Here is a 24,971-nt window from a genome sequence, read left to right on the forward strand (position 1 = left end):
AATTAAACCTCATAAAACTCACAGAAATCAGATATCCAAAACTCAGTAACAGTGAAGGAAAAAGAATATACAGAAAATTTGTATTTCTTGTCTGTTCTCTTTGCCATGAAAATTATCACATCTCAAATGAGTGCTTTTATTCGAAAAAGAAGTGGTAGATAATTGTAGGCTTTTCTCTGGTAAACATAGGGTTCACATATCATGCTTTAATTTATGTGCATTTGGAGATGTCATAGTTTTGGGAGATCAACTCACAGATTAAAACAGGTCTGTGATAGACCAAATCATCCCAGAAATAATACGTGACTCTTTTTTTACTTCACCTGTCATGTTCTATCCCAACTAAGCATCCACTTAAAAGAGTCTGACCTATCTGAAACTAGATTTCATTATCAGGTATGGGCTTGCAATCACTCCAATCCAACCCCTACTTGGACTGCAATTATATCTGCCGTCTGCCTTCTTATCACTTCAGTGGTCCAGCTGCTGAGAAGCTTCTGCTCATTCAGCCATGGTCACCATTGTTGGTGAGCTTGTGCCAAAGTGAGATGTGTGTGTGTCTGTGGTGAACATGGCAGAGAGTTATGACCTCGAAGCATCCATCTTGGACAATCGTCACAGCAGGTATCAACAGCTTACATGCCAAGTCAAGTCTCAGACATTCAATTAAGGTTCCATTAAATCATGGTGACATCACCGTAAGGCAAATCTTAGACATATTGCACCGGTAAAACACATCATTTCCTTGAAGAAGAAGAAGAAGAAGAAGGAGAGCATATTAAGTTTAGCAGAAAGCCTTGTAACATGCACTCAATCCACATGTTCCAACATGAAGCATCAAGACATTAAAATGTTGGTTGCTACCTATATTTTGGTGTCTGTTATCACCACTTAGCTGCACCCTAATGTTGCATCAGCACACTGTGCATGAAGCACATGCAAAGGCTACGCAACATATCTTTCCTTGCAACCCATCCCCCTCCATCACCGTCACCTTCCAAGCTTCGGAGGTGCACCTCCTCTGGTCCACTGAGTTCTTGCAGTGGAAGTGGAACTGGCAATTCCCGATTGCTTCGCTCGTGCGCCTGTCGTAGTTCTACTGCAGCAGCAGAAGCCCCCACAGCTAACACTGTGTAATGGCGTGTCACTTGCAGGAGGAGTGTTTTTTGGTGCAACCGTGGCTTTAATGGCTAAACCTACAATGTAGATGGCATTAAAGTCTCTCTCTCATCTACTCTAACTGTGAATGGGATTGGAGATGATGGGATGTCCGATTCCTGCAAGGAAACCATGCCTCAACAATAATATCACTGCACATTGGCTGATCCAAACTTGTTTTGACACCATCTCTTATAGACTCCATTAAATATGATCACTAAGATCCATCTTCTCTATCATGTCACATTTTCTATGGACCATCAAATGACAAGATGCTGCCAGAAGAGAATCCCACGATTTGAGTCCTTTGCAGATTGGTGAGCGAGAAGAAGATTGTAAAACCACACTTAGTGACTCGTATTCTGTCACAAAAACTTCGATGATAAAATTGACTATCATAATCAATTATCAATGACGGAATAGCATGCTTCATGTTTGGGATATCGATGACATCTACATTAGTTCCAACATAGTTCTTCCAACACTAAGTTATCAAAAATGAGAATTTCAAGTAAGACGAATAAGTAACATAGATTTGTGTGATTTGATGGGCTTTTATAATTGGTTTAATGGGAAAAAAAATACTTTGAGATATATACGAAATATTCCTTTGGAATCCTATAGATGGGTTCTATCTTTGATCATCGGGTCCTTAGTCATCTCGATCTGAGTATTATAATTTAGTGATGAATGCATTAATTTCATCTATGTGAAAGAAAAAAAAAATTGAATCCCCATTCTATCAATCAATAAAATTTATAATTCAGTAACGAATGCATTAATATTACCACAAATACCTTATCTTATTTATATAATAGAAGGTCAAGGAAATAGAGAAAGTGATTAATAGATTGAAATAATGATATCACACTATAGTAATGAAGCAAAAGATAAAAATAAAAGAAAATTACAAGAGAATCGAATTTTTTTCCCCTTCTCATTTCTTTTGAACTTTGGTGTATTTATGTTTGGCATTAGCATTTTTTGAAAAAAAATAATAATAAATCATATTGTGAATAATTAAAAGGACTGCCCATTGTCAACTTGGAAAATAAATGGTCATGGTAGCTTTCTATTAAATGGTGAACACCTAAGAAGACATAGTCAACTTGCTACTGTCCAATCACCAAATCATTTCCAACCGTAGGGACAATGACAATCCCTATCGTTGGTGTTGCATTGTGTGGTATGGTTTACAAGGAGGGCATCCACCATTCCTGCTTTATTTATGAGATTATGGCCTTCACCTCATAGTACAAATTATGATATGGCATTTATTAATATGGATGGGGAGAAATAATTTTAGGTTTAGGGTATGGCCCATGTTGGTTTCAATTGGCATTATCATGGCCGACCCAAAAGAAATCCTCACCTAATTGCACCACATGTCAGATATCTTTCATCCTATTAACGTGAGAAAATGATATCATAGTTCATCAAAGAGAAATCGAGATAAAAATATCCCATTAAATAAAAGAATGGTAAAATAACATTATATTCTCATAATATAAATGTAATTCCATCTAACGTGACAGTCATTTAATTTGTTAATATGTATTATTACAGTGTAAAAGCAATCATTAGATTCCAAAACCCAATTCGTAAACAACAAGTCATGACATTACTTCTTTACTATTTATATTATATACATATATGTGTTCTAATTAATGGTTAATGTCGATTTAGAATGCTCAGTTTGATTATTCTAAATTATGACTAATATTTAATGCTCATATTGACATAAAATCTCGTCCTTATCAAATTACCATTAGTAAAAATAAAATAAAATAACAAAAACAAAAATGAACGGTACTCCGACGGCGACCCAAGCGTTCCGTATTGGGCGAGGTCCCACATGGGACCCACCCGCCATCGCTGTCGCCCCATCACAGAGCGGGTGGCCGCTGGGGTATATGTATATATATATACAAGGAGTTTTTACACATCCATCCTTGAAGAGTTTCGATATTATATATTTACCATTACAAATCTTCAAGATCCTCCCTGACAAACTTAGAATAACTATCATTAACTAATGATCAATGGCAACTAATTGCGGTTAGTACACGCATAATATATGATTAGTATTCACATCAAGCAAATATAATTTTTAGAAGCATTGATGGAAAGTCTCCATGTTCGGCAGGGGGCTCTTTGGACAATACCGAAGAGAATCTCACCCGTGACCGAAGAGGACGATCGCATCCTCCAATCACGACGGAGGTAGCTGAAGTGGGTAACACACGAACGCAATGCCCGACCCACCGCAGGCCCCACAAGGCCTTCACTCTCCCCGTTCCCCACCGCATCTCCCACCGTTGCGCATTAACTCTCTTCGGTTGACCCGCTTTCTCCACCACGCTTCCCCACGATAAATAACATCACCCCTATGAGCGTTCGATCTCACTCTCTCCTGCCTCTTCCTCCTCTCACCTCCTACCGCCGTTACTTCCTGCAGCAGCATGGGACTCTTCAGGCTCGTCACCGGGCTGCCGGGGCCAAGCGGCTTCGGATCCGCCTCCACCGCCGAGCAGGTCACCGACGGCATCGACGCCTCCCATCTCACCGTCATCATCACCGGTGCGTCCCTCCCTCCCATCTTCTTCATCCGACTCTGCTCTGCTTTGAGCTCAGCAGTTCCATTAATGGCGATGACCTTAAAAAACTAGGATCGGTCAAGTCTTCAACTGGACTTCACCGGGTCAAATTTTGATGGTGGTCTAAGTAATCTTTTAAATAAAGATCTGCCTAAACAAATATTTCAGGGTCATTTTTATGGCTTCTCCCCCAATTTAATCCAATAATTGAACAGTTATTAGCAATGACATCAAAAAATTCACATTGACTTTTGAGTCTACATGCAATCCAGGGGGTGCAAGTGGGATTGGTGAAGAGACTGCAAGAGTCTTTGCCCTCAGAGGAGCCCATGTCATCATTGCTGCAAGGAACATGGCAGCTGCCAATGATGTGCAGCAGCACATCCTGCAGTGTACTCCAATGGCCAAAGTTGATGTCTTAAAGCTTGATCTCAGCTCACTCAAATCTGTGAGAGCCTTTGCAGACAAATTCCTCTCGTTGGACCTACCTCTCAACATCTTAATGTAATCATGTTGCTTCTCGTAATGATACTTGCATGCTATCATGTCTCCGAGTGAGTTTTGTGCCTTGGATTTCTTCTCAGAAACAACGCTGGTGTCATGTTCTGTCCTTACCAACTCTCAGAGGATGGAATAGAGATGCAGTTTGCAACAAATCATCTAGGTAAAACGATATGTTTGTGATCTCCTAGTGAAGTTGCTAGTCCAATCAATTCCAATTTCTTCTACTGGTATGCACTAAAAGCTTAGCTTTGTTCTACTTTCAGGACACTTTTTCTTGACAAATCTTCTTCTTGACAAGATGAAAACCACAGCCGAGAAGACAGGGATTGAGGGTAGAATTGTGAATCTGTCATCTATTGCTCACTTGAATACATATGAAGGAGGAATATGGTTTGACAAGCTTAATCACAAGGAAGTGTAAGTTACCATTGGCTGTTTGGCAAGCAAATACTTTGAGAAAACTCTGCTGCACTGGCAGTATTCTTCACTACAAAAAAAAAAGGTGATTTCTTCAACCTCACCAACTGATCTTTGTTCCTCAGATACTTAGATAAAAAGGCATATGGGCAGTCCAAACTGGCCAACATATTGCATGCGAACGAGCTCTCTAGACGCTTAAAGGTACTCAATTTTGCAATGCATATCTTAGATCAAGATGCATTACATGCATTACCTATACAAAAACAATTATGCAGCAAGAATTGTCATCATGAAATCTCTACCAGCTGTCCATTATAAGTGTCAATCCAAACACATTACACAACTGTCATTTCCTATGTCAATTTCATTTTACTGGCCCATAGGTTGCTTCTACTTTGTACTTGTTTTCTTCTGTATTTGTCTTTTTAGTGTGGATTACTGATATGGAGCATGACATGTCTTGCTGACTCCTTAATTTTCTGCACATTATGGTTCACAGGAAGATGGTGCAAACATTACAGTAAATTCTGTTCATCCTGGACTGATCATGACGAACCTGATGAGACACTCATTCCATCTAATGAGTTTGTTCCTAAACTTCCAAATCAGTAGTGGTTTTAAGAACAGTAACCTATTCTGAAATTGAAAGTTTTGGACTCAGACCCGGACATTGTTGCTTGTTTGCAGGGGTGCTAAAATTATTCACTTACATCTTCTGGAAGAATGTTCCCCAGGTGTGTTACGACGCTTGCTCGATGACATTAAGTTCCCTTATGTATAAGGGTAGCATCTGCTGAATATTTTGGTGGTTTTCATGAACTATTACACTAATTTAGTTGGATCATTGCCTGCTATAATTTAAGCTTGTTCAGTGTTTCACTATAATTTACTATTCATTATTTAGAACCTATAGCAGTAAAAGAAGTACCATTTCTTATTCGTCACATCGTATCAGCAAGAGCAGAAAATTACAAAAATCAATACTTTCCTAGTGCAATTTTCTGAAGAGATGGGGCAAAACAAATGATCACTGAACATGAGTTAGACCCATCCATACTATCTGCATATGAAACAGAAGCAAAAACATTCGTGATATTTCATTGAGACACCGAAATTAAAACCCATGTAATTGAAATGTATGGTAACATGCTTTGCATGCCAAGTAGAACATGGGGAGTGCAGAGAAAAATCTTGATAGGAACTAGAACTCAGCAAGGGGTGAACATCAACATTGTGTACCTTTAAATAAGCGCAGGGTGCAGCAACTACATGCTATGTCGCACTGCATCCAAGTCTCAAGGGTGTGACCGGGAAGTACTTCTTGGACTGCAATGAGGAGAAACCAAGTTACTTGGCCAGAGATGAAACATTGGCAGAAAAGCTGTGGGACTTCAGTGAAAAGCTAGTGGCATCAACCAAGTAAGACCAGAGCAAGCAAAAGGCTAAGAGATCTACAAGATTGTTATACTTCCAACCAAATATACTATTGTTGTGATGAGTTAGTTCTCTAAGTTTGTCTAGTTCAATAAGAGTCAGATAAAGACTTTTTTATATCTATTTATTTATTAAGAGTATGATGGATTTAGAAATGAAACTCTATAAATATAAATGTATCTGTTTCTTTTCATCTATCTATGAAATATTATTCTAGCTTTTAGCAAACAGTAAAAGACTGATCCCCTCGAAGTGATCATCTCTTTTCTTTCTTTCTTATATGATAAAACCATAAGATCTTATCAAAATTACTCATTAGGTCAAAGCTCATTATCCTACTTTTATGTATGTCAAATGTTTCTAAACCCCTTGAATTAAATTTGTTGATCCATGCTTTTGAATGATTCAAATCTCACCACGTATGTAAACAATGCAACATTTGGGTATAACATTTTTCCTAAGCAATTGAGCTGTTGGGCAACACATCTATCTCTCACATTTTTAATATATCGCTAGCCGTTGTCACCATTTCCCAAAATAAATGCAACAATTTAAGGAAGAAATGGGTTAAGTTTCAACATGCATTCCCCATAGTAGAATAAGTAAATTAATGATTCTTAACAATCAACAAAGAGCATAGAGAAGAAGAGAAAAAGCAACCTTTGGTTGAAAGAGATGAAAACACTCACGAGGCTTTTCGTTCCAGTTTTGGTGAAGGGAAGCAGCTGAAAAAGAAAGATTTTTGAGTTCTTCTTCAAAGGAGGTGCTCCTTTTAAGAGAGAATCCGCTTGGTTTGCTGAATTCCACAATGCTTCATTCGGGCGCCAATCCTTTTGCAAAGTGATCTTCGTTCGAGGCACCCCACCAAATCTCCATACGGAAGAGAAGGCACTGAGAAAAGATACAGTGACTTTGCTATGTTCCTGCATCGATGGTAGCAAGCAAAGATAAATTTCGCAGGCAGGAGAACAAACGTAAGATGACAGGAGAGCAGCTATGACTACCTGAGTTAGCAAGTTGGCCCAATGAGCAGAAGTGATATATATGACCTCCTCGCCCGATAAACTAGCAAACAAGAATATTTCCTGTAAATCAATCAGATGAAAGAAGTACACGAAGAAGAAGGCAACAACACACAACAAAGAACACAAATCCAAGCAAACGCAACATCCAAGAACAACACCTCAGGGTCATCAGTTTGGAACCGAAACAAGTACTTTAAGAAATGATCTCAGTTGCTTCCATAAAAGACTCTCTAATGGCAACATCTCAGAGCACGTAGAGGCCAAAATTACTGACAACCATCAGATTAACGAAGATTCAGAATCAAATTGGGGAAAAGAAGAGGCAAAAGGATAAACAAGAACTAGAAAAAGTTACTCCTTTCCTTCCAAATCAGAAGCCAACATGTTACAACAGACATGCTACTTATATTACAATGTAAACCAAGTCACACATGCCAAAACCTAGGGAAAGATAGCTTAAGAGATGAAACCCAGAACAACCATCGTGGATCGATCAAGAGCTGGTGAACTTGGTGACCGCCTTGGTCCCCTCGGACACGGCGTGCTTGGCGAGCTCACCCGGGAGGACCAAGCGGACGGAGGTCTGGATCTCGCGGGACGTGATAGTGGGCTTCTTGTTGTAGCGGGCGAGGCGGGAGGCCTCCTGTGCGAGCTTCTCGAAGATGTCGTTGATGAAGGAGTTCATGATGGACATGGCCTTGCTGGAGATACCGATGTCGGGATGCACCTGCTTGAGCACCTTGAAGATGTAGATCTTGTAGGTCTCAGTCCCCTTCTTGGCCTTCTTCTTCCTCTTCTTGTCGGCGGAGGCGCCGTCCTTGGAGGGGAGGCGCTTCTCAGCCTTGGGCTTCTTCTCCGCGGGGGCCTTCTCCGCCTTCTTCTCCTTCTCCTCCGCCGGCTTCTCGGCGGGCTTCTTCTCCGCTGGTTTCTTCTCGGCCTTGGGCGCCATCGGAATCTCGACCGGGGAAATGGAAAGCAGAGAAAAGGCGCGAGTTCTCTCGAAGCAGTGAAATCGAGTGCCGAGTAAGACCGCGTGGTTTGGCTTTTATAGAGGAAGATGCTGGATTTTGATTGGCTGCTGCATGTTTGTCACGGATCGGTGAGTTGGACGATTTGTTTTTTGTGAAACGTGGCGACTTTTTATTGGTGAACTTTTTTCGCTCGGATCCCTCCCGTGGACTTGTGTTTGCGGAGGAGGGAAATGAGAAGTCACGTGCGGGATTCAAACAGGAGCACGTGCCCGTTAATGTTAATTGAACATATTGAGTCAACTAATTGAAGTCCGAGTTGACTAATCCCTTACATCTTGAAATTAATTGTAAACATAAGCTTGGATAAATTTAGGGGTTCAAGAAACTATAAGAAAAATTGAGCCAATATTAATATTACTATCAACATATGTTCCTAACTTGTTTATAGTCAAAATGGCATAAATATTATTTTAAAATTAGTTATATTTTGATATTTACTCCTTTAAATTTAATTTTAATTTTTAAAATATAATATTTTGAAGTTGAAAAACTTGCACATATATCAGTATAGTTAATTGTTCTCGAACTAACATTAACACCCTCTTCATAATTAAAAAAAATTAAATATTTTTTAACTAAAAAATCAATTAAAGACTAAGCAAAACGACTAAAAAATAATCTCCTGATTATCTTTTCTATATACATGCTCTAATTTATAATTATCAAATCAAATTAATGGATAGTAAATATTTGAGATAGAGTTCAAAAGACTCCATGAAATATTATATTATTTCTTAAGCATCCAAATCAAGCATTCTGAATCAATAATAATTTTTCAGTCAATCATTTTTAATTAATTACAGCAGCTACACAAAAAAAAAAAAATCATATTATCCATTGACCTACAACTACAAAAATACAGATTATCAGTATATATATACATGTCCATCAAGTAGTTTATATGAGCTTATCTAAGATATATAATAGATTTAGATATTTAATATATATACAGAATCACATTATAATTGCAACGCCTACCATATATGTGTGATCCTTTAGGCCCAATATTGAGCTAGTCGTGAGTTATACATGTCAGAACTTCTTTTAACTTAGTAAATTATTATCTCTATAATAATTCGCTCGACTCATCGATTGCGGACGTATTAAGCCACTACACAGTTATAACTGTTTGTCCTCATTTAATGTGTGTCTATAGTCTCTTATCCATCTAATATCCTAGAGACCATATACTGGACATGGTGCTGTCAAACCCATACGGTTTCTACTTGAATCTCGCTCGAATCAGATTCTCCCGAAGAACTCTTTATCTCTCAATCTGAATGACCCTAACCAGGGATTTGTCTGAGCAAGAACATATGAGATATTTCTCTCATGACACCGAGAGTGGATAATCCTATATTGATACTCGATAGTCCTCGTAAGGTTGGCTATCACTCCCAATGACCGGTTCTGCTATATTTGGAACCTCTAGACCTATAAGTCTGGTATCAAAGAATAAAGTACTCATAGAGGACATATTTGGTGTCTTAAGTCTAAGAACTATATACACCACTGGGACTACAGAATCGATGTCTGACAATAAGACATCATCAACCATCCAGCATTCCATAAGCGGATCAATCAGTGAACTCATTTTCCAATAAGCACCTGTACTATATCCTTGGTGTCCCCATATGAGTAATTATGATACCAACTGCATTCATCATATGGACAGGTATATAGCATACTTTATTCAGTTATCTCAATGTCCCTTTCGAGTAACCTATGACCGAGTTATTTATGATTTATGTTTAAAGGCGAATCAGTCTCATTATCGTGATCTTATCACGATATGATTCCCATTGCACAGATCCATGGACATCATAATATATTCAAATAACAAACAATATAAAGTGATAAAATATCAAATAATAATAACAAGTAAAAAAACTATATGTCAAGTCACACATGTCATCACTCGAGTGATTGGCTTGCAAGGAACCTATGACTACCACAGGCTACTTCGACAAACATACATCATTAGAGTATCCCTCAAATCCTATCACATGAACCTCTCATGACACCATCTAGTCGTTTCCCTCATGACCCGCACACAATTGTTACTCCAATTCAATAGCTTCTCATTCCACTCCCTCATAAGTTTTCCCTATTGACGAAACAATACCCTCAGCAACACCACCACTGACTTTATCTTCTCCTAGTTCGAATAACATTAAAGTGCCATATATTGGCCTAGTCCATGCCAGTGACTCACCACTGGCTATACCAACAGCATAACCTACCACTTCCATAGCTCCTAGATATCCAATGACAATATGCTTCAAAAGTGGTATTTTTAAACCATGTCAAGTTCTTGACCTACATGTTATAACAAACCCCTTCCTGAGGCTAGTGAACCCACTATAATCACTTAAGCTCAAAAATCTAATCGCTGGTGTAAAATCATGTATGAAGAATATGATGCTCTCTTCCATAACTCTACGTGGACCCTAATATCATTTCATCACATACAAAATATCATTGGGTATAAATACATCTTTCAAATTAAACGAAATCCAGACAGATCCATTGCAAGATATAAAGTACATCTAGTAGACAAAAGGTTTCAGCAATAATGTGGTGTTAACTTTACAAAGACATTAAATCACATTGTTAAACCTACAAAAAATGACTTATCTTGAGTTTGACCATCTCAAAAGGCTAACACCTACGATAACTAAAAGTTAACAATGCCTTTTTACATGGGTCTCTAATTGAAGATGTCTTCATGTAGTAACCTCTTGGTTTTGTTTATCCTCAGTATCCGAGGCATGTCTACAAACTATAAAAAGCTATTTATGGACATTGTCAAGCTCCAAAAGCTTGATAGATTGAACTTGGCTAATTTCTAACATAAACTGGCTTCATCAATTCTAAGTCTGATATATTGTTTTTCCTATGACAACAAAATAGAGACGCAATACATCTTCTTGTGTATGTGGATGATATTATTATCATGGGCAATGATTCTTTGAAGACTCAGACATTCTTAAAGTAATTAGTCGATCGATTATCCCTCAAAGATCTAAGAACCTTGAGCTATTTTATGGGAGTGGAAGCAATGTTTACATCTTTAGGTCTCTTCCTATCGTAAAGAAAGTATATTCAAAATTTATTATTAAAGACAAATACGAAGGATGCAAAAGAGATTATAACTCCCCTCTCCAGTGAATCACTTAAGTTATATGATAGAAGCCATTCTTCAAATTATACTCAATACTTGAGAAGTATTTGGCTCCTTACAGTACTTAGCTCTCACTTGTCCAAACATCTCATTTGCAATCAATAAATTATCATAATTCATGCATCGATCATCTACTACGCATTGGTCTGTGGTTAAACGAATTTTACGATATCTTAAAGGAACCCTCAATCATGATCTTTTTCTTCGCAAACATGCCCGACTTATCTCCATACCTTTGTTAATACTGATTGGGTAGGAGACTTTGATGATAGAATATTCATGTCAGGATATATTGTTTTCCTTATAACAAATACAATCAATTAGAGTTCTAAAAAGTAAAAGATTATCGCACATCCCAAATGATATTAGTGTGATGATTTGAATAAGCAATAAAGCATAATAGTAGAGCAAAATAGTAACAACAAGAGAGTAACATCATTATAAGACAAGTTATGATCAATCGAATGGACTAAGAAAATAAAATTAAAATTAAAGATGGAGATGGTGGAGGAATCATCAATAACCAAGAGTTAAAGAGTAAAGATCATCCATGGTTAAAAGAAGGAGAAAGCAAAGTTACTAAGAAAAAGATGAAATGCGGTGGATTCAACGATAAAAAGGGATCGATGAACATAACCAAGAAGATAATCATACCTTAGGATAATGAAAAATAAATATAACATTTATAAAATAAAAGGTGCTCCCACATAAAAAACCAAAATCTTTTTTTTAATAAACCATCCAACTAAAGTTAACCATTATTTGAAATTATTGATTTGATTTTTGTGTAACCAGTGTTAATAAATCTTCTATAGAACAACAAGAAGCAATAATGACAATGATGATAATAATAATAATAAATAAAAAATAATAATAATAATAAGAAGCAACAATGATGATAATAATAATAGTAAATAAAATAAAAAATAAATTTTAATAATAATAATAATAATTAATAATAATAATAATAATAATAATTATTATTATTATTGTGGAAGCTGCATATGGCTGCCCACTTTGGGCTCCCTAGAAGCCCAACTCAATCTTGGTTGTGATTATAAAAGGCCTCGGCCCACAGTAGGATTTTTAAGTAATTGATTGGCTTAACAGAAAGCGTCGCACCTGATTCTGTAACGCATCATCCATCCATGGCGGCCGCGATACTACGCGTCTCGCCCTTCCTCCTCTCCCCTCACCTCGCCCGCTTCGCTCGCTTCCGCTTCAAGCCCCGAACCTCATCCAGGCCAATCTCCGTTTCTCCTCTCCTATGCTCTTCCTCCTCCACGCCCTCGACTTCTTCGTCCCCCCTTCAACCTCCTCCGGCTGCGGCGTCGGCGACCGCCGAAACCCTAGGTCCCGATTCCCTCTCGGAGCCTCGGGCCGCGTCCCCCCTTCAGTGGGTTCCGAGAACGGCCCTTTGCGGCGAGCTAGGGCTCGAGGACGTGGGGAAACGAGTCCGGCTCTGCGGCTGGGTCGCCCTCCACCGGGCCCATGGCGGCCTCACCTTTCTCAACCTCAGGGACAGCTCTGGAATCGTTCAGGTATATTTATTTCCTTGTCGTGATAAAGATGTCGATGCTGCTTATTCTTGCGGACGCTTACGTTCTTCTTGGACAGGTCGCGACGCTTCCTGAAGATTATCCGGATGCGTATTCGATTGCGAATAAGTTGAGGCTTGAGTATGTGGTTGCCGTGGAAGGTTTGGTGCGGGCTCGACCGCAGGAATCTGTGAACAAGAAGATGAAGACTGGAGATATAGAGGCGAGAAGGACTCTGCTGGATTCACCTATAAATTGAACTTTTATGTATTTTCTGCTATCGTTTTATTTTGTTAACCTATAGTATAAAGCAATTTCCATAGCTCGGTTACTTCATATCCAGATCAGCTTCTGCTGATATCCATTGTATGCACTTGTTTTGGGCCCAGTTAGGAGCACGAAGATCTCCATGTCCTGAGAGGAATCACATAAGTGTTGGGTTCAATGTCATGTAGATCTATGAGAATAAAAGTTAAAAGGGCAAGTGTTATGCTGTTAGTATGGCTTACATATAAACATTCTGATTGCACGATTAATTTAGACAAAGTATACTTCCCGTTCAATATTTTGTGTGGTATGCAAAGTTTGGTATCTAGGTAGCTAAATTAGCAATAAGTCAACATGAAGACTTAGCCTCCACGTGGTATTTGCAATAATTAATTGCTTTCTGGAATCGGTCATCTTTCTTACCTGGAATAGAGCTTCATAGATTCATGACAATTTCTACCATATCCTGATACTATGGAAAATTATGACCATGGAAATTAGATTCTGCTTAATTATCCTGTTCGTGCTACGATCATATGCATTTAACTTAGCATCTAGCAACAAATGCTGTAGTTTCACAAGTTCGGTCAAGGAGACTTCTTTGGTTCATTAATTTTAGAATGATGGAGGAAATCGGAATGGCCTTCTTTTCCATTTATGAAACTGGAACGCTTTGGATTGCTATGTATAGAACTAGGTTTAGAGCTTAGGAACAGTGTTTTGTAACTAATTTACTTGAGGTATCTAACTTGTTGTGCATTTGCAAAAAGTGGATGGAATAGACTTACAATGATTGGTTAATTATGGAAAGAACAATAGAATGCCCTTTTTAATGTTTCATACATGTGATTAGAATCTTGATTGGATTTTATATGATTGACAATACATAGTGGTTTGGATAATAATTCACACCTTGGCATGTTGTTACATTTGATGTTGCAACACTGTTGACCATGTGGCCATCAATGTGATGGTGAGAATGATGTTTTTGTTCTTTTGTGCTAATATTCTTAGAATCCAAGATGTGTATCTTTGTGAGTTTTTTGTTTTTTGATTAAACCTATCTTGCTCCCATGTTTTATCTGTTAGTAATAATTGCAACTAGCAAGATTGTCTTGGTCCTACATGACAGTGTAAATTTTACACTGGTGAGGAATATGATTTTAGTAACATGAATTTGCCATTGGACTAAAAAAAGTTGCAATGTGCTAACATAAAGTTATTTTGCTTTGGCGTAATAGGTTGTTGCGGAGCATGTCATTGTATTAAATTCTGTAAATCGTGCATTGCCTTTTCCAGTTACCACAGCAGACAGTGTAAAAGATGTCACCACCGAAGAAATTCGTTTAAGGTAGTTCATTTACTATTCGATTTTATAAAAACATGTCAGATCATTTTCATTAAAGTACTTGTTTCTGCATCATCATGTATAATTTTCTTTGTTATTGCCAAGACATTAATCTCAACTTTCAGCTGATTGTGGTAACATAATTACAGTCTTTACTTGCTCCCTCACTTTGATGTGCAATGAGGAGACAGACAATTGTGGGATAATATAACTTTATCATGGATAATACAGTAACAAGTTATAATGTTCTAATATTTAGGGTTGACTTCATAGCCTTTTGCTGTCAGAGTTCTATTTAGGGAAATGTCGCTTGTCAAAATTTTCTCATATATGGTCACATGAAGAGTATCTTTTTATTTGTTTTTGGCTGCTCTACTTGATTGTAAGATAGATAACAAATGCTTATCTGGAGGCCATACTACAGTATACGGATTGAATATAATAAGAAAGTTTTAGCAGAGTCTATCTTTGCGGCATAATCTCGATACTAGAAAATTAACATTGGAAGACATTAATGGCCACATCATAGTTTCTAGTTATGAAACACTCTAAGACTTGAATTAACTGGTTGGGTTTTGGGTTATCATTTTTTTGGAGGTCCAAGCTGGTTCTCACATGAACCTTCCTCAAATCTTAAAAAGATCTTTAGCCCAAAGCAGTTGTATTTTAAATTGCAACAATCAAGCTTCGGTTAGAATTGACTGGTTTACATGCCACCTAGCTGCAGAATGGCATGTGCTGCCTAGTACAGTTGGGAGCTCATGAAGTTCGTACAAATTCCTTGTCTGGTCATATTATCAGGATTAGTTTTTAGCTCTGTAAAAAAATTCGTGATTCGACATGGCACCTTTAGACGTGGGATGAATTACCTTCAAATTAGACCGAAGCTATTTTTTATGCTTTTGGGTTCATCAAGAAAGTAGGTGAGATCAATTTTTGGGATTCTTTTTTATTTATCAGAAGTTGCTTTGCTAATGTAAATAAGACATGCATCAGTGCTAGCCTATGGCTTTGATGGCAAGTTGATGATGCTTTTACTGCTAAACATATATTATGGTATGTTATTTGGTTTGTTGATCACAATAGGTTTAGTAGTAGTGGATGTATGCTTATTTCACCTGAGGATGTTCTTTCTGTTCATGATAGATCTTGCCACATGATTGTTAGTTTCACTTGGTACTTTGGTTTCCCTGTATGCATTTTAGTGCACACAAGTTACCAAAATATCCTTCAGTGCATATATGGAGACATTTGTTAAAATATCGTTCAGGTTACCGCATGAGGTCTTTATAAACATCAATTTTTTATATTTGGTGCCCTGGACATTGACATTACTCTTTGTTGATACTTGTACTGCTTTCTTGAGCAGGTCTGTGAGTATAGTTTCTTGTACTATAGTCCAAGGATTTTAGTACATGTAGTCTATCGCTATTGAATTTATAGATCATGTGTGAGTATCTTCTAACACATACTATTGCGAACTTTTACTAGATTTCGGTTCCTTGATCTACGTCGGGCACAAATGCAGTTTAACCTGAGATTGCGGCATAAGGTTGTAAAGCTCATCCGGAGGTATCTGGAGGATGAACATGAATTTGTGGAGGTATCATATGTTGGAATTATATAACTATTGTTATTGGCTCTTTAATATCATTAACCAACTTTTTGGTACTTAAGTTTATAATGAATATTCAACTCATGAAAGGAAATTCACATGCTTTATGAGATCAAAGCAGTACACATGATTAATGATGTAAACAAAAACTAAGCTTCTTTAGTCAATACTGCCAGTATATTAAAGCTGGAGATTTAGGAAAGTGAAGAAATTCCCTAATTTCATTCTCCCTCTGTTCTTGGAAACCAAATAACTGACTTTTCTAAAATTGTTGATATAAACTAAGTGTAAAGGTGGTCTCTTTTGTCTAATTGGCTTAATTTAACATGAACCAGGAAAAAAATTAGTATGATATTACAATCATTATAGAGAAAGATTTTGGGGACTATCATTTGAATAATATGTAGTGTGATTTTTTTTATACAAAAACAAGAAGGATTTTGAAAGTGAATAAACAAAAAAATTCAAGATAAATATGTGTAACATTCCAGGTTAGCAGTTTTAGGTTTTTTTTCCTTTCGAAAAGGCTCCTGCAGCATTCGACAAATGCTCACCTTAGTAATGCCTATAAGCCTTTGTTGATACAAGTTTTAGAATTTTAGTACCACACTACAAATAACCTTTGCACCTTGATATGCAGTTGATAACATTGTAGCCCTTTTTAGGAAGTCGTGGCCATGTAATTTCGCATTTATTGGAGTTTGATTGCATTTGGATATCTTTGTGCCATTATGACTGTAGCCTTTGAGCATCGGTTCTTAGTTATGGGGTTATCTCTTTTCCCCTTGTGTTTTTATGCAGGCTATGTCATTGGCATTACTTCTGTGCTTTATTTCAAATAAGAATATGCCATTGAAGTGCTTTCATTTTTTTTTTTGTGTTGCTTATCTGTGGTTGATAGTTTTATTTTGGGTCTTAAGGTAGATTGAGACTCCAATATTATCTCGATCCACACCCGAAGGTGCTCGTGATTATCTTGTGCCATCACGTATTCAGGTAATTAAACTTCTTTATTCAATTCTTTTTCTTTGTGACTTCATTTGTATACCAAACTGTTGATTTTTTTCAGTTCTTTTAATTATTTTTTTGCATTGCTATTTATTTTTGCTTAATGCAATTGAATATTTTGCTTGATAATTGCAAAGATGTGCTGTCACTGATTCTTGGGATTGAGAAATTACATCTGTATATATGTGCTGTCCTTGTATGCATCTCTGTATATATGCCATTGATTAGTTTTTTTATACATTGTTTTAATAAGATGGTGATTTTTGGCAATATCCAAATACTTTCTTATTCTATATATTGACTTTTCTGATTTTCTATAATATGGTTTATGAAGACAGGAACTTTTTATGCTTTACCTCAAAGTCCACAATTGTTCAAGCAAATGCTAATGGTATCCGGTTTCGAGAAATATTACCAGATTGCAAGGTATCTTTCAGGAGCTAATCGAATATATATATATATATATATATATATATATATATATATATATATATATATATATATATATATATATATATATATATATCTTATCTTTATGAACATTTTACCTAGGATTTGCATATTGCAGTTGTGTCTGTTATGTGGCCTTTTGTCACTTGGACTCTATGTATGCTCTTTTTTTAATGTGTATGTAGGAAAATCTTAAAGCCTATTTAGTTTCAATTTTTGGAGTAAAAATTGCCTTCTTCCATTTCTAAGTTTCTAGTAGAAAATATATTACTCTTCTTGAACCACTAAACGGAATTGGTTGATAATTTTTGTTATTGTTTTCTTCTACCTAATAGTTCTGGTTTTTAAGGTGCTTTCGTGATGAAGATCTGAGAGCAGATAGGCAACCTGAGTTCACTCAGCTGGATATGGAATTGGCTTTTACACCTTTGGAGGACATGCTGAGACTTAATGAGGACTTAATAAGACATGTCTGTTTTTTGTTGCTTTTCTCCTTCTTTTTCTTAATATGTCTAATTAGCTAGATTCATGATGTTGTTTAAGTACTTTGCTTTTGACTTATTTTCTTTGGAATCTGAATGTAAGCTATATTGTATCAGATCTTTCAAGAAATAGCTGGTATCCAACTTCCAAATCCATTCCCAAGGCTTACCTATGCTGAAGCAATGAGTCGATATGGGTCAGACAAGCCGGATCTTCGCTTTAGTCTGGAACTAAGAGATGTAAGTTTTTCTTGCTGAGATATGATGGGCTGCTTCTCTAGGTTCTTTTTTTTGGAGAGTAATTACTAACATTAGCCAATTAAAGGTGGGCAATCTACAATGTCTTAGCTGATCATCATGGAATTTATAACAAAATGGGTATGAATAAATATGCTTGGTAAATTAGATAACTTGATAATTTGTTGAGTATTCCATCCATTTATCATATATACACCTACAAGCCTCATCACCTCAATTATGTTTAGCTATGATTGCTAATTTTATTGTTGTGGTTTTTGAATCATTATTCATGTAGTCGGATTATGCATTTATGTACAATTACCTGTCGAAATCATGGATGGCGCTATGATCTATATAATGCCGATACGATTCTCGTGCAGTAGGTGGAGTCAAAAATCTGTGAACGTGACTTCTGGTGTCTGCAAATATTAGTACTTGTTTTTTGGCTCTAGAGATGAAAGAATCAATGAATGCCCTCAGGCTGCTTTCTGCGTTTTCTTCTGTCATTACTTCCCCTTAGTCTATCCTTAGAGTTAGCTGAAGTTTATGCCAGCAATGGTTCATTTAACAATTGTGGGAATGTTAACTGAATGATCATATTAAAGCAGAATTTAGAGCCTCCTTCGTCCTTCTGTCACGTAGTAGTAGGCTGAAAGGATTTTTTGCTTTGAAGATTATATGACCCAAAAGGACCTTAGGATTCTAATATTTTGTTACCTCTGCAAGTGATGTGAGTGATCCAATCGGACACTGTACTATGCATGTATGTCATCTCTATGTCAAGAAGCTTGTTAATTTATTTCAGTGAATTTTATGATATTATTGGTTGATCTGCCAGTTGGTAGATATGGGCTGTATGGCTCTTCACATACGTCAATTCTATACTTTTGCAAGATATCTCTACATAAACATTAAATTTTGTTCAATTAAATTGCTTAGAAGGTATATGTTTAGATAGCTTTTATATCATTAGTGCCCCATCTATTAAAATATCTAGGATGGAGTGTTTCTCGCTAAATTTTGTTAGAGATGCATGTTAGCTACTGTAAAATACAAAACATACTGTTCGAGTCGCTTTGTCTCCCTGTTATGGTAGTTACAGATCTATTAACGATCTTTATCAGTTCTCATAAGTCTGGTTTTTTTGATATGTTTGAAATTGCAGGTTAGCTCAGTTTTCTCAGGATGTAATTTCAAGGTTTTTACAGATGCATTAGAAAAGGGTGGCATCGTTAAAGCATTGTGTGTGCCTTCAGGTGCACAAAAATTTTCAAATACAGCACTCAAGAAGGGTGCTATCTTTAGTGAAGCAATTAAAGCAGGAGCAAAGGGTTTACCTTTTGTCAAGGTTTTAGATAATGGTAGTGGATGTGAGCTTGTCTTTGTCTTCTGCTTCTGTAGTTATCTTGAAGCTTTTTATTTAAAGTCAACAAAAAGTTTCTGAAATGTGTAGGTGAGCTTGAAGGCGTTGCTGCTTTAACATCTAATCTAGAACCTGAAAATAGAGAAGAATTGCTGAGACTTTGCTCTGGGAAGGCAGATGATCTTATTTTGTTTGCAGTGGGTCACCATGCAATGGTTAACAAGACACTTGACCGGCTCAGATTATATGTGGCACATGAAATGCAGTTGATTAATTATGTGAGTCTTGAAGCTATTTAAAAATTTTCCTCCATTGGTAATTTTTATGGCTTAGTTATGTATGCAAGTCTTCAAATATTATTACCTTATACCTTGAACATACTGCATAATTTATGAATTTGACTTTCAGCAATAACTTAATTAATTGAACAAGTTTCTTATACTCTTGAAGAATGCATCATCAGGTAGGATTTGTGGTAATGGGTATTCACCATTCAGATGGTAGAATAGCATTGCAATGCAATGGTTAAACAAAGTGATTATGCATAGAGAATTAGAGGAAGATCTAAGAAAACTTTGTTAGGATAACATGTGTCCAACACAAGTAATTGTGACCTTACAGCTTGTTATTATTGTTGTTCAGGGAGATGGTTGCAACTTATGAACTTGACCTTTAAATTATCTATGCTTTTTTGGGGTCTAATCAATTTATAAGTGAGATATTCTCAATAATACAAGACCAGTAATTACAAATTCAATCCTTTAAGTATGAAGTTTTACCCTTTCCCTTGCAAATATTTTCACACTTATGGTCAATGAAAACCAGAACAAAGACGTGCTAGTCAACCGAAATGATGCTCAGTGATAACATGCAGGCAGAATGTTAATAATCTCCTTTCCACTTTTTTTTATGCCTGATAATAGGGCTATTGTTGGAAAGAAAAATAATCTCTATTATTTATGTGGATGAAACACTTATCAATTTGTTAATGGTAGAAGCAATTTACAATTCTATATAAGTTATTTTATTTTAATAAATGCATGCTGACTTGTTGTTCTGGGTTTGTTAGACATCACATTCAATCCTGTGGGTGACAGACTTTCCAATGTTTGAGTGGAATGATTCAGAACAGAGATATGAGGTACCTTTCTTGTCTTTATTGTACTTTGAGAATTAAGACCGGACCTGATGGCTACGTTTAAATTCTCAGTCCTTGATACTTGATCAACAAATTTGCCAAACAGATTTAATTAGTATGGGCTGATTCCTTATACATAGGTTATTCCTGTTTAAAAACATTAATTTCTTTTAAGAACTTTGCCAACCATAAGAAGTATTGAAATTTATACATGTTTACCTTTTCTACCTTCTCTATGGGAACATTTGTCGGAGACTCTTTTTAGTGACATCTATTTTGTTGTAACCATGCTTTCCAGTATGTGATAGTATCTTAATTGATTCTGGCACAATATGTTGTCACACATAAAGGAAATATAAGATTAAGATGAAAAAGTGGACAGGAGAGAAATAAAGGGTTACACTTAACAAGAGCATATTATGGTAGCTTTGATTTTCAACATTTGAGTGTTCCAAGTTAATTTTGGCCAAACTGGGCTGAAATCTAACCTTGATTTGATCATATTTGAGGTGGGTTTAATGATTCCGATGATTTAAATGTTTTGGTGATTTTTATTTTTGTAGGCCCTCCATCATCCTTTCACTGCTCCAAATCCTGAAGACATGAATGACCTTCCCTTGGCCCGTGCTTTGGCTTATGACATGGTCTACAATGGTGTCGAGGTGCTTCTTAAATTCTTAGTTATAGTTGATCCTGACAATATAAAATTCTTATTAGCATTTGTTTCTCACTGGCAAGTGGTATACATCTAACACATCCTATGCTCATTTTCCTGCTCTTGTTTCTAGATATGTAGATTCAATATATATTTATGTGCAACATCATGATGATCTGCTTCTTTAAGCTTTCCTCACATATTACATGCAGACTGTTGCTACTTATGAGCAAAAATTTATCTTGCTTGGCTCAATGACTTCTCACAATCAAGTAGGGTTTCACGCAAGGACATATGAAACATAGGGGAATTACACCTGCATCTATATGATATTTTTAATAGCTTGTAAACATGCCATCTTTTTTTAACTTAGTGAAAAACTTGGATACTCTTTAAATACATGGCTTGTCTGTTAATATGTTAGAAGCACCACTAGTTGAGTATAAAGCAATTAGATTCCCTTGAGAGAAAAAAGGGGACCATAAGGCGAACAACAAGACAAGCAAGGATTCAGAATAGCCTATAAATTGTTTACTTTTAATATATAAGGCAGACAATGATTTAACATAACTCTTGATGCCTCTGGCTCCTATAATCGTTTCTGTTATAATTATTTGAACCATACCTTCATCAGTCTTTTCTTCTTGCTGAATAATAGATCCAAGACATGTAAAACTTTACTTCTAGTGACTTGATGTCTATACTTTCTACTTATTAGATATTTCTAAAGATCTATTTTGTATATTCAGTCTTAGTCCTACTTAGTCTAAAACCTTTGGTTTCATACATTTGTCTCCACAACTCAAGATCACCCAACTGATTTTCTAAAGCTCCAAGTTAGACAGACCATTTTGAACATCGTAACGATCAGTGGAATCAAAGAACTTGTTATATAGGTGATGAGATATGAGGTATCGATGTGGCTCCATTTAGTCGGTGTTATGGTTGAGGCCAAGAGCTGCTCCATTAGTTTCTTAACTAGCTTGTGCATTGTTGATTTTTACGTCGTATTTGTCAGCCAAATCATTTTTATTCAGGATGGATCCTTTTTAATTGATTACTTAACCTTTCATGTCAATGAATAAGCAAATGTGGATATTTGTCTCTGGATGACCATCGTAGAATCATTGCCGCTAGTTTTTGTTTCCTTGGTGTAAAAAGTTAAAAAGTTTGGGTTTTGATTTTTCTTTGTTATCCACAGATTGGTGGTGGGAGTTTGAGAATCTATAAGCGTGAAGTACAAGAAAAGATTTTGGAAATTGTTGGCATTTCTCATATGCAAGTGAGCTTTAATTTTCAATGTTGAAGCAAAGGCTTTACTGTTTTTTACTGTTCATGACTTTATAATCGCTCTTTTGGTTGCATACTCACATGATAAGCATTTTTTAGGTATATGCTGCATTTTCAAGACCTATTGAACGATCAGCATGTTGACCAATAATAACATATACATGCAAACAAAAATGATATGGATTGAACCAGGGTCAAATTGTATGCACCTCAACTCCTTAAAACTCCCAAATTAATCTCATGAGTTCTAATTTCATTATTTTATGGATCAGAGATCAGATCCATGTCTGGAATGTAAAGAGTTGGACTCTGAATTAAGTGATTGACCTAATGTTTATTAACCTGAAAATGCACTTTAAAAGTTCAAAAGGGAAGAACCTCCATGAGAACAAATGCACTTTAAGGAGTTATATTAACCTGAAAATAAATGACTTCCTAGATCAAACTGCAAAGAACTTTAAAAGTTCAACCAGAAAATTTGCGCAGTTGTGGTCTTCGGAAAAGCTATGATGTCCCGGATCAAATTTGAGGGAGCCAAAAGCATCACGAGATGCCAACATAAATGACTTCCTAGATCAACTATGGGTAAGGTGTGCTGATGTAGGCTCGAATGCTATTTTCTTCTGTCATGCATGCTTGGTTTCAGTAACTGGTTTATTGTCAAATTTTCTCCATTGAACTAATTTAATTGATAACCAGAAGACTATTGGGACTGTATGCTTGTTATGTTGGCGTGAATCTATCCTTTGTAATTGTCATTTGTTTATGCAGGCAGAAGAAAAATTTGGTTATTTATTGGAGTGTCTGGATATGGGTGCTCCTCCACATGGTATGTTAATCTTTCAAACTCACGGTATTGTATTATCCTAAACATGCAAGTTCAAATTTATTAGCTTTACCTTGCCATTCTGTTTAAATTACTTTTTTATACCAGTACAGAATTACCGAGAGAATCTGGAGAAAATTTGTGTTCTTACTAGAGAGTCTGTTTAAATTACATTGTTTCTCTAACTGTTATGACTAGAGAATCTGGAGGAATTGTTGTTGGTCCATATTGTGCATATTTGAGTTAGATAACTTTTCTGATGAACAACATCATGCAGGTGGCATTGCTTATGGTTTGGATCGTCTCGTGATGCTTTTGGCTGGCTCAAATTCGATCCGGGACGTCATAGCTTTTCCGAAGACCACAACCGCCCAGTGTGCCCTCACTAAAGCACCATCTTCAGTCGATCCCCAGCAATTGAAGGACCTGTCATTAGCCATTCTGTAGAATATATTTATGATTTATTCACGTATAATTAATGTTTGCACTCAAGCTTGCATGTCATTATTTCATTAGCCAGATCACATTCTTGAAGAGACCATTTATTGATGATAATGGGACGTGTCAGTCAAGGAGCAAATTCTCTTGCTTTTCTATTTGGAAGCTGTCACTCTTTATAAACTATTATTACTCGGTTACCATTACTGGTGATGAATAAGAGTCCAACTTTTTTTGTTTTTTTTGTTTTTTGGTGATTGAGATCAAAGATGTGTTTTCTAGATATTCTTGATAATGGTCATTGCAATACTGTATTGCTGGAGGTATGGCTGAGACTGTGTACAATGCATGTTTCAGATGCTTTCAAAAGAAACTATCTCGAGAACATCTAAAGTCAATGTGGTTTCTATTTGGGTGATTTCTTGAAGTAAAACATTAAAAAAAAAAAAGTGTGTTTGGTAGTAGCCTTTTCTTCCCACCATAGTTTCTGCATTTGTTCTTGAAAGATACGAGGCTTTGTACAAAGCAAGTTCATAGATACATGGTTTCAGAGCAATACTTTCCTACTTCATCCCTCACCATTTAATATCGGAATATAACGCCATTTAATATCGGAATATATCTCATTTGTCGTGATCCAGTCAGATGAAATACTCTATCCACTAATTCGATAGCCATGAACTACTGGCTCAAAAATGGTTAGTCTCAAATTGATAATAGTTGAGGGACCATCTAATCCTATCCTATAAATCGGCTCAATTAGAAATTTAGATCGTCTTTTAATATAGGGATCGATGAAGTTGAGGGATCCTATCATGTCTTCTTTTGCAGTGAATCAAGAGCGAAAACTATCTTGCTAAAAGCACTCCAAAACTCTTGTAAAGAAATACCTCATCAACGTGATGTTGGCCGTACTTACAGCCTTCACAGGCGGAAGTTTCTTTCTTTGATTATTTTTCC

The 24,971-nt window shown here is 36.5% G+C and overlaps 3 protein-coding genes across 3 annotated transcripts; 2 read left to right on the plus strand and 1 right to left on the minus strand.

Annotated features, from left to right (window-relative positions):
- Positions 1–3,549: 3,549 nt before the first annotated feature.
- On the plus strand, positions 3,550–6,341 carry LOC135644595 (short-chain dehydrogenase TIC 32 B, chloroplastic-like). The gene is made up of 8 exons (XM_065162311.1): positions 3,550–3,738; positions 4,028–4,259; positions 4,340–4,419; positions 4,523–4,676; positions 4,802–4,880; positions 5,179–5,263; positions 5,367–5,413; positions 5,935–6,341. The coding sequence occupies exons 1-8, from the start codon at positions 3,621–3,623 to the stop codon at positions 6,100–6,102; spliced, it is 963 nt and encodes a 320-aa protein (XP_065018383.1). The 5' UTR covers positions 3,550–3,620; the 3' UTR covers positions 6,103–6,341.
- Positions 6,342–7,469: 1,128 nt separating this feature from the next.
- On the minus strand, positions 7,470–8,161 carry LOC103995442 (histone H2B). Its single transcript, XM_009416036.3, has one exon. The coding sequence runs from the start codon at positions 8,085–8,087 to the stop codon at positions 7,632–7,634; it is 456 nt and encodes a 151-aa protein (XP_009414311.1). The 5' UTR covers positions 8,088–8,161; the 3' UTR covers positions 7,470–7,631.
- Positions 8,162–12,466: 4,305 nt separating this feature from the next.
- LOC103995440 (aspartate--tRNA ligase, chloroplastic/mitochondrial) lies at positions 12,467–24,248 on the plus strand. The gene is made up of 15 exons (XM_009416035.3): positions 12,467–12,894; positions 12,971–13,114; positions 14,400–14,509; positions 15,998–16,109; positions 17,046–17,117; positions 17,464–17,555; positions 17,929–18,049; positions 18,179–18,301; positions 19,467–19,662; positions 19,755–19,942; positions 20,734–20,805; positions 21,366–21,464; positions 22,659–22,739; positions 23,519–23,576; positions 23,851–24,248. The coding sequence occupies exons 1-15, from the start codon at positions 12,502–12,504 to the stop codon at positions 24,018–24,020; spliced, it is 2,031 nt and encodes a 676-aa protein (XP_009414310.1). The 5' UTR covers positions 12,467–12,501; the 3' UTR covers positions 24,021–24,248.
- The last annotated feature ends 723 nt before the right edge of the window (positions 24,249–24,971 follow it).

Source organism: Musa acuminata, chromosome BXJ3-8 (genome assembly GCF_036884655.1).
Source record: "Musa acuminata AAA Group cultivar baxijiao chromosome BXJ3-8, Cavendish_Baxijiao_AAA, whole genome shotgun sequence".
Taxonomy (NCBI): domain Eukaryota; kingdom Viridiplantae; phylum Streptophyta; class Magnoliopsida; order Zingiberales; family Musaceae; genus Musa; species Musa acuminata.

What these genes read in the sequence shown, in the direction of transcription:
- LOC135644595 (XM_065162311.1), top strand. Translation starts at nt 3,621, where the DNA reads ATGGGACTCTTCAGGCTCGTCACCGGGCTGCCGGGGCCAAGCGGCTTC. An exon ending in AGCTCTCTAGACGCTTAAAG is followed by an intron (nt 4,881 to 5,178) that starts GTACTCAATTTT and finishes TATGGTTCACAG; the next exon opens with GAAGATGGTGCAAACATTAC. An exon ending in TCTGGAAGAATGTTCCCCAG is followed by an intron (nt 5,414 to 5,934) that starts GTGTGTTACGAC and finishes AAATAAGCGCAG; the next exon opens with GGTGCAGCAACTACATGCTA.
- LOC103995442 (XM_009416036.3), bottom strand. Translation starts at nt 8,087, where the DNA reads ATGGCGCCCAAGGCCGAGAAGAAACCAGCGGAGAAGAAGCCCGCCGAG.
- LOC103995440 (XM_009416035.3), top strand. Translation starts at nt 12,502, where the DNA reads ATGGCGGCCGCGATACTACGCGTCTCGCCCTTCCTCCTCTCCCCTCAC. An exon ending in ACAGCTCTGGAATCGTTCAG is followed by an intron (nt 12,895 to 12,970) that starts GTATATTTATTT and finishes CTTCTTGGACAG; the next exon opens with GTCGCGACGCTTCCTGAAGA. An exon ending in ATGAACATGAATTTGTGGAG is followed by an intron (nt 16,110 to 17,045) that starts GTATCATATGTT and finishes GTCTTAAGGTAG; the next exon opens with ATTGAGACTCCAATATTATC.